At 39.3% G+C, this 12,160-nt stretch overlaps 1 protein-coding gene and 1 pseudogene across 2 annotated transcripts in view; both read right to left on the bottom strand.

Annotated features, from left to right (window-relative positions):
- The window catches only part of LOC103073308 (60S ribosomal protein L4-like), a 3,445-nt pseudogene extending 552 nt beyond the window's left edge, over nucleotides 1-2,893 (bottom strand).
- Nucleotides 1-12,160, bottom strand: part of ELF2 (E74 like ETS transcription factor 2) — a 96,200-nt gene that overhangs the window by 63,919 nt on the left and 20,121 nt on the right. The window contains exons 2-3 of one of the 2 annotated variants that reach the window (XM_007456882.1): nucleotides 7,722-7,809; nucleotides 6,039-6,277 (exon numbers count right to left, since the gene is read on the bottom strand). In XM_007456882.1, coding sequence (XP_007456944.1) covers nucleotides 6,039-6,110 — 72 coding nt within the window. In that variant the 5' untranslated portion in view covers nucleotides 6,111-6,277; nucleotides 7,722-7,809. Of the gene's footprint in view, nucleotides 1-6,038; nucleotides 6,278-7,721; nucleotides 7,810-12,160 lie in introns of those variants that run through there. The other variant, XM_007456883.1, reaches the window with a different exon arrangement.

The raw sequence follows: 12,160 nt of genomic DNA, 5'->3' as shown, positions 1-12,160 counted from the left end.
CCCCTGCATCGGCAGGCGGACTCTCAACCACTGCGCCACCAGGGAAGCCCTGTAGCTACTCTTGAGGGGTGCAGCTTTAAGCCAAGTGCCATACAGCTCATCTAACTTGCAGAAAGCACTTTCAGTCCACATGCAGGAACGTAGCACGTGCCCATCAGGAGCAAGTTTCAAAAGGTTCGGTTTCCTCACATTAGGCAGAGTAATTCCAGGGATGTTTCTGAAGGCCTTGATGATGCGCTCATTACAGACGATGCAGGGTCTCCTGCACTGGATACGGTGACGGTTTCTCATTTTGCTTTTGCCAGCTCTCATCCTCTGAGAGGCGTAGACCTTTCTGATATCATTCTAAGCCTTAAGCTCCTTCAGAAGCAAAACAGCCTGCTTGGTCTTCTTGAAGCCTCCAACTTTGTCTTCAACCACCAAAGGAAATTCAGGAACTTCCTCAATACGATGACCTTTAGACACGACCAGCGCTGCTAACGCTGAGGCAGCCAGGGCAGAGCAGATGGCGTATCGCTTCTGCATCATGTTCACTCTGCGGTGCCAGCGTCGCCAGGTCTTGGCGGGCGCAAACACGTGGCCCCCACGACACATATTTTCAAAAGCACCCTGGCCAGAGTGGTGAGTCCCGCCACTTCGAACTCTGGGAATTCGAGCCACAGCTCTGCCAGTATCCCAAGATTCAGCACTGGTTCGATGACCTGCTAATTCACTGACAGCACAGGGCTGTGCTCTTTTTGTACAAGTTGGTGCAAACAAAGTCCACAATATCTGGTCAAATCAGAGCTTGAACACAGCAGGCAAAGTGACATTTGTGTCAGATGGCTCCCCGTTTTCGGAGTACACTGATATCAGTGGGTGAGCACACGCCACGGCGGGGAAAGGAGGAGGCCACGCTCCTCTCAACCCAGCGGCTCCCAAAGGAAAAGCTCTCTGGAAGCTTTTAAGATTTTCTTTCTGAAATGGGCTCTCAGCAGTTTCATTATGATGTACCTAATAACGTACCAGTGTATCTGATACAGATGTACCAGTCTATTTGCTCTCTGCTTTATCCTGTTTAGGGTTTAAGTTTCTCAGATCTATGGGTTTTATATTTTTCATCAAACTTGGAAATTTTTATAGCCATTATTTCTTCACATGTTTTTTCTGTTCTCTCATTCTGGTACTCCAATTACATTATGTTAGACAACTTGATAGTGTCCCACAGGGAACCAAGTCATTGTTCTTTTTTTTTTTTTCTTTTTTAGTTTTTCTCTCTGCGCTTCATAAAGTAGTTTCTATTGCCCTCTTCAAATTCACTGGTCTTTTCTTACACAGTACCAAATTTATTTTTAATCTTATACAGTGAATTTTTCTTTTCATATAGTATATATTTCATTTCTAGAAGTTTCATTTGGTTCTTCTATGTCACTTACACCTCTCCTCTGAGATTCATGTTTTCTTTACATTTCTTGAGCGTATTTATAATAGCTGTTTTGAAATCTTATCTGCTAATTTCATCATATCTACCATTTGTATTTGTTTTCATTGACAGTTTTCTCTCCAAGTTATATTATTCCTGCTTCCTTGCATTTAACATGACTGGGTATTTCATAAGTAAAATTTACATTGTTGGGTATAATTTACGTTGTTTTATTTTAATAACGTTTACTATGACAGATAGTTACGTTACTTATGGATCAACTTTCAAGGCCTGTTTTTAACCCTTTTTAGGGCAAGTCTGGACTCCCCTTTATTCTAGGGCTAGTTCAGCTCTACTGTAAGGCATGACTCTTCCAGAGTCTCCAATGAATTCCCTGGGCAGTTAACAAGGCCCCTCCAGTCCAGCTGACCGCAACTCTAGGATCTCCCAGCCCTGAGTGAATTCTGCAGGTCTTTTCAGTAAATTACTGAGTTTACACCATTCTGACCATTCTTTGCCTGGCTTCACAGAGATTCATACTACACCTGGGGGCTCATTCAGCTAAAGGCTAGGGGAACCCCAGGCTGGGTTCCGACATTCTTCCTCTGGGCAGCTTCTTCCTTTCAGATACTCTGCCCCTCAAATTAGTTGCATTAGCCTCTCCAAATTCCAAATTTTGTTTCCTCAACTCAGCGACACCGTCACACCCTGCTTGGATTCCTCCTTCCCACGCTGTGGCCCAGAAAGTGGCTTCAAGCAGTAAGTCAGCGCAACCACTTCTCTCTTCTCGGGAGGCACGGCCTTGAACTGCCTGTCGTCCAACTGTCTTAGTCCATTCGTGCTACGATAACAAAAGGCCGGACTAGGGGGCTGAACGACAGCAGAAATTTATTGCTCACGGTCTGGAAGCTGGGAGTCCGAGATCAGGGTAGCAGCGTGACCGGATGGGGGCCTTCTTCCAGGTCGCAGACTTCTTGGTGTACCCTCACGTGACAGAAGGGGAAAAAGATCTCTCTGGAGCCTTTTATAAAAGCTCTAACCCCATTCATAAGGGCTCCCCCGTCATGACCTAATCACCTCCCTAAAGCCCTACTTCCGAATACCTTCCTAATAATCATCATCTTTGGAAGTCTGGATTCAACATATGAATTTCGTGGGGGTCACAAACATTCAGATCGTAGCCGAATGTTTCAGAACTGTGGTTTCATATGTTTTGTTCATTTTCCTAGTTGTTTATGGTGGGAGTATAAATCTGGTCTCGGTTATTCCATCACAGTGTGCAGTGGAAGAACTCCCAATCTTCTTTGTCTGGAAGCAGACACCCTCTAAAACTTGCACTCATTGTGTTTTTTAAAATATACTTAAATCCTTTTTTATTTTTTCTGCATTAATTCCCCATTTCTATGAGACCTACCTGCTATATATTTCCTTTGCAAAAACTGCTCTGGCTACTCCTTTATGTTTGGTCTGCCATATAATCTTTAGGTCCATATGACCAACTTCCCCCAAACTTGCCCTAGCATCTGACAGAGATGGAATTAAATATATAGATTAATTGGAGGAAACTGACATCCTGCCTAATACCGACCCTTCTCGTTTCTCTTACCCAAATACGAAGTATATCTCTCTGTTTACTAAAGTCTACTTAAGTATCATTAATTAGTTTTCTCCAAACAAGTCCCATATATCTTTTACATTTATTCCTCAACATTTTACTTTTTTTTTTTTATTTTCTGAAAGGGATCTTATTTTCCATGATCTCTTCTAACTAATTACAGTCCTTACAAAAGAAAGCCAGATATTTTTATGTTAATTTTGTACCCACCAAACTACTAGGCACTCTTATTAGTTCTAATGTGTGTTCGTGGATTCCCTTTGGTTTTCCCAGGTGGCAAATCATATTATCTGCAAATAATAATTTGGTCTCCTTTACAATATTTATATATTTTTTCATTATCTGGTCTGATTACAGGAAAATGTTAAATAATAGTAATGGTAGTGCACATACGACTTTCTCTCCAATTTTAGAGAAAATACTCCAGCACTTCACCATTAAATAGGATTCTAGCTCTTAATTTTAAGTTCTTCTTATAATGTTAAGGAAATATACATCTATATTATTAAGAGTCTTTATCAGGATGAATACTGAATTTCATAAGATCCTATTTCATCAAGTATTTTACCCTAACATATGTCATATTAGTAGGCGTATATATTATATTAATGGTTTTCTTAAAATTGAATTATCCCTATGTATCTAAATCCTATTTGGTAACTGGATTTTTTAATATATGACTGCATTTTATAAATTTATCATGATTTTATTTATGATTTTTGTATCTATACTCATTAGTAAGATTATAGTTTACTTTCTTTTGGTATCTTTGTCAGAAATAGAATTATCCTAATTTAATAAAATGTATTACTTTTATAAACAGTAATAAAGTTATAAAAAATTAAAGCCTAAAAATCACTAACAACTCTCCAAATGCCCACCACTTCTCTTTTAATTAAAAAAAAAATTTTTTTTAATGGAGTATAGTTGATTTAAAATGTGTTGCCCACCACTATTTAAACACTTATTTTTTCTTCAGATTCTGGAGCTATCGTAATAAAATCTTGACAGGTCATTTTTCCACCCCACCCTACACTTTAGAGTATACATAGTTTAGATATATATTATACATACATTCCTGAATAGCTGCTTGTAAGACAAAATTCTATCTTTCACATACCACTATCCCTAAAACTCACTTTGTAAAATCAGGAGACGTTTCAGATACGAGTGGCTTTTCTTTCTTGCAGGAATTCTCTTCCCCAAGTGTTTCTACAGCCCAATCCCTTATGTTATTTAGGTCTAAACTAAAATGCCACCTCTTCAGAGAAGGCGTCCTTGTTCACCTAATTAAAATACCGCTACCAACTTTCCATCTCTCTCTAGCCCTGATTATTCTTCATAACCACTCTGAAATACTTTATCCCCAGTGCCCAGAAAAGTAATTGACATTCAGTAAGTGGTCAACTAATGTTTGTTGAAGGAACAAATGAATGAAAGTAAGTGGGCACCCACTTACTTGGGTATAATTTGAAGAAAAAGTCCCCAAGAATAGTTTCCTCCTTTCTGGTGCCACACTTCCTAAAATGCCTACGACAACCTTATAAGGCTACTGCATAAATCATTAATCAATAATGCCCTGGTAAAATTATTTCATTTATCAGATTCTTTCTTCCATAATAATCAGTTCTTCAAGCCTTGAACACCTGGGGTTCCATGTAAATGAAGAAAAGTATAGAGTCTTCCAGAAACAAGCTCGTACTCTTTTTTTTCATAATAGCCAGTACCCAGTCAGCATATGGTAAATATATTCTGCCTACTGTTCTTAGCAGCTCCCCCCATAGAATCAAATACGAACGGAGTAAAACTATGGGGCAAAGAGAAAGTACTTGAAGAAGCAATAACTAGTCTGGGTGATATAGGAGGGGACAGAAATCCCGAGTCCCTCATTTCTTTGGAGAATCATACCTGGAAGTAATCATACAGAAAGTGAATCTTTAAGAAAGAAGTAGAAATTGATTATGAGAATGAAACATGCTCTTTAGCTGTGGCTAAAGACTTTGAACCAGTTTTAGATTCAAATACAACAGGAACATTTCAGTTACCAAGTCCACTGAAAACAAACCCACTGAATTTGCCCATGGCTATCTTGGAAGACTGCACAGACACCAAGCAAGCTAGAAGAAAAATCCAGATTCCAGAACACACAGCCTGACATCCTAACTTGTTTCTCAGTCATGGTACTTAAAGTACCAGTAAGAGCAGTATCTTTCACAGAATATAGAAAAAACAGATTTTTTAAATACAGTAAACTCTCCATTTTCTCATCTTATCTCTGACCAAACATTTGTCCATTATCTTGACAGCATTATTCCATTTTAATTTAGATACGTCCCAACAGTCAGTCTTTACTGAATGGTGGGAACAGAAGCCAGGCCCTGGAAGTCCATATATTTCTGGTACTGTTATTTTTCTACTCCCATCTCTTATTCTTTAGTGTTATCAATAACAAAAAAAATAACCAAATATGCCAAAGCTGTAAAATTCTTCAAGTATAAAATTTCAAATACTGAATTTCCTTTCTGAATTACCAATTATCTGAATTCTTAAGTATAAATAACATGATTAACATATGATGGATTCCCATTAGATGTAATTACTAATTACTGAATTAGATGTAATAACCAAAAGACAAAGGTAACAGCTAAAGGAGATACAAAATTCTAAATTAAGATGAATGTAACTTAGGTGTTTAGGTACAGTATATGCCTATACACTCTCAAATCCAAAACAATGGATTTTGTTAGGAATTTAAATCTCTCGACTAGTACTACAGTGTTCTTTCTTTCAATTTTTTCCTCCCAGTTCATTCCAATATACGCAATGTTCCAACAACTCAGGCCCAGCAGTCCCTTCCTCAACCTTCTATTGCCTAATTACATTAGGACACATGACATACATATAGAGTCTCATGCATTGTACATTTCTACTCTCAAATACCTGCTCCCCATTAAATTCAAAATCAGTTCATGCATTGATTTCTATGAACAAAACAGAAATGTAATACATTGGATGCCTAACCTCTTGATTTTCTACTCCACTGCTGGAAAGCTCCAAAACAGAACCTCCACTGTCAACTACTGCTGATGTCATTGTTTATTCCCTGAGGAAGCTTCAAACGCAATCAGTCGACGTAATTAAAGGTTCATGGATGATTGCCAGTGTTACAGGTTTGCACTATCATGTTTTAAAAGTCAACAGAGAAGGAGTGGAGTAGATATCCAGAAATCCAGTCTTCTAAAGATGAATAACCAGAGAGCCTAAAAAGAGGAAGAATTGAAAAATTATTAAAAATATACAAAATGGATATAAAGCACAACCTATTTTGCATCTAATTTTTAACATCTTTGTAAACTAAAAGGAGATAGGCTTACACAGCCCTGTGTCAAAAGAGGGCAGTAATGAACATTCTGCTTAGAGTTGTCAAGTTCGTGAACAATCTGAAATAAGTTCTTACCAAGCTATTGCACACTGGTGACCTTATGACATTTACATTCTAAGAGATAAAATGTTATAACTTTCTCCCCTTATGAAGATGTACTATTATTCCTGAAATTTTTTGGTAAAAATTCCTGAAATTAAAAAAAAATTTTATGCACTGAAAACATAAAACGTGCTGGACCGAGACAACTTCCAAAGTTATTCACCTATTTACCTAATTAAAAGATTTATTGGCTTGTAAATATTTCTTTTTTTTGACCGTACCGCGGACCGCGCAGCATGTAGGATCTTAGTTCCCCGACCAGGGATGGAATCCGTGCCCCCCGCCACCCCGCCCCACCGTTCAAAAGCACGGAGTCTGAACCACTGGACTACCAGGGAAGTCCCTGGTTTGTAAATGTTTCATTCTTCTTTGGCTCATTTGGTTTGTTTATATGAATAATTAATTAGAATCATCTTTTGCTTATGGTAGCAATCTCATTTTGTGTTCACATTCTGAATACTCATACAAGGTCTATAAAATAGATTAATTTGAGTAACTTATACTTTCAAACACAGTAGTTTGAAAATAAGGTAGTGAAATGACTTGGAATGACTTTAATATACTTTATCATTCTTTCCTCAATAATTTTTTTGCTATTGGTTCAAAATGCAGTATAGCAAAGGGTTTCAAGAAAACATAATTAAAGCTTTTTTCCCTACTAGAGATGAATATCAGTATGTACATCACCTAGATTTATGCATTAGATTATTCTAATAATTCTAAAAAGTTACATTTTATTTGATTTTGTGTATGTTAAATATTTCATAGAGAAATTACAGAGATTTCTTTCTGACAGGATTTTTTTCCCAGAAAAATTTAAGAATGCAGAAAAATTAAGCATATTTAAAGAGAAAAGAATAACCGTTTCTAATTAATCATTCCATTAATATGTGGCCTATATTAAATTTGAACACTGGTACCATACAGATATGGAAATAAAATATTAAAGAATTTCCATAAACTTATACAATAAAAAGAAATACCTGAAAAAAAAGCAGAAATTTCACCTCACTACTTAAGACCCATTCAGTACTATTAGTCTCCTTTTTGATCTTATCAACAGAAAGTGGGATAGAAAGTACTTGTATCTTAATAAAAATTAAGAAAAATCCACAATCCCATCACACTAAAGCTTACTATTATCATACAAGGTGACAACTATTTTCAATTTCTGTTTTCTAATCATATAGATAGTAACAGCAGAAATAACTTTTACTTACAATTTGAATGTTAAGTAGTCTAAGCATCCTTCACTATTTTCACAACTTGGCAAGAGTTAAAATATAAACCAGCAGTTCTCTGGAACTACTAGTGGGGGGAAAAAGACAGTATTAATATAATTCTATTAAAAAATATTTTGCCCAAAATAGGTGTGATTCTGACAGTAGGTACTTATTACAACAAACCATCTCCAAAGCCTGATGGTACACATTTTATAGTGAACGTAATAAAGAAATTACTCCTGGGCTATTGAGGAATCAAAAGTTTTTATCAAACTTAAAATTTTAAGTCACCACTAAATACCAAGTATTGAGTAACGACAGATTCCAACATACATAGCCTATACCCCACATCATGGGCTATATTTCAATCAACCAACAGGATTTTAACACATGGCTGCAGGTATAACCCCAGATCCCCAGGAGTATAAAATCAAGTTTAAGAAGACTAACCCAATCAACTATACTTCAATAAAAAACAAATAAGTTAGTTAATTAATTTTAAAAACCTAAAAAATTTTTAAATTTAGAAAAAAATGACTAACCCAGAAAACTACCATTGAACGACGCTAATGATATATTATTGCCTGATAACTTTCCTGCTATTCACTTTCTTGCTGTCTCACCCTCCAAACTTAGCACCCATACAAATCTAAACACCCCAAGCCTCCTCAAATAGCCCTCCTCCTTTCTAAAGCTCATCTGTGCACTGGATCTTAGGCCTTGTTCCATCAATTATTCCCTCTTTTTCCTTAACTTTCTCTTTCTGAACATTGGGTTCTTTCCCTCAACATCTAAACATTTATAAGACTCTCTCAACTTTTTTTTTTTTTTTTTTTTAATTTCTTGGCTGTGCTGTGTGCAGCATGAGGGATCCTAATTCGCTGACCAGGGATGGAACCCGTGCCCCCTGCAGTGGAAACTGGAGTCTTAACCACCAGACCACCAGGGAAGCCCCAAGACTCTCTCATCTTAAACATGACTCCTCCATGACTCTGCATACCCCTCCAGCTACCACTCTAGTTCCTTCCTTTCTCAAATAAGGTTCTACCTAAAAAATCTTTCATACCCTGTCTCCACTTCCGGATTTCTCAGGTACTCCTTCTATGGAAGTTTGGCAGCCATCACCACCAACTGACATTTTTACTAAATTCTGGTTATCAAATCCAATGGATACATTTCTGTCTTCATAGGACTTAATGTCTCTGAAGCATTTGACACTGTCGATCATTCCCCTCCTTGAAACTCTATCTTGAATTTATCTTCTCCCTCTCTAGCTATTCCTTTTCAATTCCCTCTTGGAGGCCCACCCCTAGTTTTCAAGGAGCTTGAAGAGTACAAATGTAAGCCCATATACCACACGCCTAAGTATTTTAAAGTTATAAACTAACAAGCTAGTAAATTTTATTTTACTCTCCTATCTTGATATATACACTTTAATAACAGCCTACAAGGCTAAGTTCTGATTTGGCATTCTCAGACTCAACATCTATGGCGGCAGGGGGGGCGGGGTGGGGGGATGGGAGGCCCGTGCTCCCCCATCTCCCTGCAGCCTGCCCCTTTTTCTCATGCCACCTTTGGCTCCCCTCCAGACTACAAGGAGCCTCACATACACACACGTGGACATCCCAGACAACACGTCTAAGCTCTGGCCACATGCCTGCAAACAGCTGCCACTTGGCCATCCCTTAGGCCGAGGGAAGCCCATACATGTGGTATAGTTAACAGAGGAGAGAATCAGGGAAGAGACCTGTGAAGGGTTACATGGGCAGGGAATTCTGGGATTCAAATACTCTTAGCTTGATCTAGAAATGGGTACCAGATGGACTGGCCCCTCAAAATCCTCATCCTATCCTATCAGCAAGGGTTAGCTGCAGGAAGGCCAGATGAGGAAACCCAGAGCAGGGTTCCCGCTTGGATAACTAAGGACAGTGCAACTCTCTGGTCAATCCTGGTAGGTGTTTCCGGGATCCCATCCCCAGTCCTCTTCTGATTCTTCACTCTGTCTAAACCAGCTCACGCACTGCCATGGCTTCACTCAAATCTCTCTTCCAGTCTAAACCATTTTATGGGCTCCAGTTTGTCTGCTAGATATTTCTTGCCTGTACTTCCTTGTGAAATTAAATAGGGTATAAATAAATAGCAAGCATCTATTCCAGGATATCCCAAGGCCTCCATTAATTAATTCAGGCATTCAACAAACACTTATTGAGCACCTTTTATATATGAGTAGTTTTCGGTCGCTAGAGGTACAGTGGTGAAAAAAGCAGAAGTCCTTGTTCTTATGTATCTTAAATCCCAGTGGGGAGAGATGAAAATAGCAAAATACATTTAGCACCCACGGAAACAGTGATAAAGGCCAAGGAGGCAAATGAACCAAAAGGAGAAAATATTCGGCAAGGAAGAGGGCTGCAATTTCAAACTGGGTAATCAGAGAAGAATTCACTGAAAAAGTGACACATGAGTGAAAACTCGAAGTAGGAAGGAGCTGTGCCAGTGACGGGGGGCATGGGGAGAGCTCCCTCGTGAAAGGAAAGAGAACATTCAAGATCTTCAAGAGGGAATAAGCCTGAAAGTTCAAAGATCAGCAAGGAGCCCAATACGGCTGGAGTGAAGTGAGCTAGAGGAAGGAAGAACAGATGCGAAGACCAAGGGGTAAGGAAAGGGGTCATGTAAGCCCTCGATGACGACTGTGACCTTGACCCCGGGAGAAGGAGGGCTTTGTGCAGAGAGATGACCTGATTATTCTAATGGTCATTCAGCTGCTGGGCTGAGAACACACAAGGGGACAAGGCCAGAAGCAGGGAGATCAATTTGGAAGCTACTAGAATAACTAGGTGAGAAATGACACTGGCTAGGACTGAGTGGTGGGTTCTGGAGAGAGCGAAAAGTGGTCAACTCTTAGAAATTTTTGTAGGTAAGATGGACAAAGTTTGATAGCAAACTGGACGCGGGGTGTGAATGAAAGAGAAGAGTCAAGAATGAATCCAAAGAAGTCAGTCAGCGCACCTGGACTAGCCGTGAAATGGGATGAATGACAGTGTGAAACAACTCCAACATGTCCCAAACTCGACTGTTTCTCTGCTACCTCCCCCAAGGTATGAGCTCGCCTACTGTGCTGAATTAGCCCCATAAGCGGCCCTGTCACCTACACAAGTTGCCTAACGCAACAGAGGCTGCAGTCGTCTGTGGCTCCTTCCCCATCAACACCATCACCCTCTCACTCCTGACTCCTGCTCAGTAATCTCATATCCTCTGCCCGAGTTGAGGCCCTTATTATCATTTTTCTACAGTTGTTAAGAGCCTCAGATTTTGCCTCCTGGCCTTTAATCTCCCCTCCCTTCCAGTCCATCTAACTGCACTGCCAGGGTGATCCAAGATGGGATAATGTCAGGCCCCTCTCAAAATTCTTCAGCAGTTTATCATCACCTGCAAGATGAAATTTCAACCTCTTTGCCAAGCATACTGATTTAGTAGAAACGAGCAAGGGGTCTAGGTCTCTTTTTCAGAAGTTATGAAATGTGCATTCTGATATGCTCCGGTGTGGAAGTCACAAATCTAATCCACGCTCACTGGCCCAGCCTCATTTTCCTTTACTCCTTCCATCTTGGTTGTTTGCACCACAGCTGTTTACAGTTCTCTACATTCTTCTCTCTCTTGTCTTGACACCCTTCCCCTGTTTGCCCATTTGGCCAATTCCTAGCTGTCTTACAGGTCTCAGCTCTAAAGCAACCTCATCACTGAAGGGCTCAATATCATTTTCTGTAATTCTCTTCCCCCCCCAATCCACATTATATACCTTCTTCACAAAAACAAATAACAGCTTCCAGGTACCCCCTCCCATCAACCACAGCAAGCCCAACACCTATGCCTTTCTTTAGTGCTCCCTAAAATCCTGCTTCACTTTACCTTCTTAATATTCTTACCTTCTTACCACTTTCTCAAAGCGCCAAGTTTTAAACCTCTGTGTATCCAGGTTTTAAAAATCTGTGGTTGATACCCCCTAAACCACTGCCTTTCATACAGCAGATAAACAGTAAAGATGTGATGAATACGAGGATAAACAAACATGTTCCAGGCTCATTCCCATCCCTATCCCTTTGCTGGTTCCCTTCTCTCATCAGGAACGCCCTCTTCTTTGATTATTCAGATTCTACCTGCCCCTCATGGGCAACTCTTCCCCTATAATAACATCACCTCTTTCCTCCCTCTTACTATACCAGTTCTTTCAATAACATTTATTAAGCACTTAACTGTATACCAAATACAGCACTATGCCAAGAACACAAAAACAAAGTTAGGACTCAGCCTGCAAACAGCTTAGAGTCTAGTAAGGAGAGGCACTCAAAGCAATTACCATAATGTAAACGCCATAAAGGAAACTACAAAGTACAGTGGAAACATTAAAAAAGGGAACACCCAGTGGGCCCTGGGGGTGG

The sequence above is a fragment of the Lipotes vexillifer genome, unplaced genomic scaffold, assembly GCF_000442215.2.
Source record: "Lipotes vexillifer unplaced genomic scaffold, Lipotes_vexillifer_v1.1 scaffold63, whole genome shotgun sequence".
NCBI classification, from domain to species: domain Eukaryota; kingdom Metazoa; phylum Chordata; class Mammalia; order Artiodactyla; family Lipotidae; genus Lipotes; species Lipotes vexillifer.
This window is presented reverse-complemented; position numbering and strand designations above follow the sequence as displayed.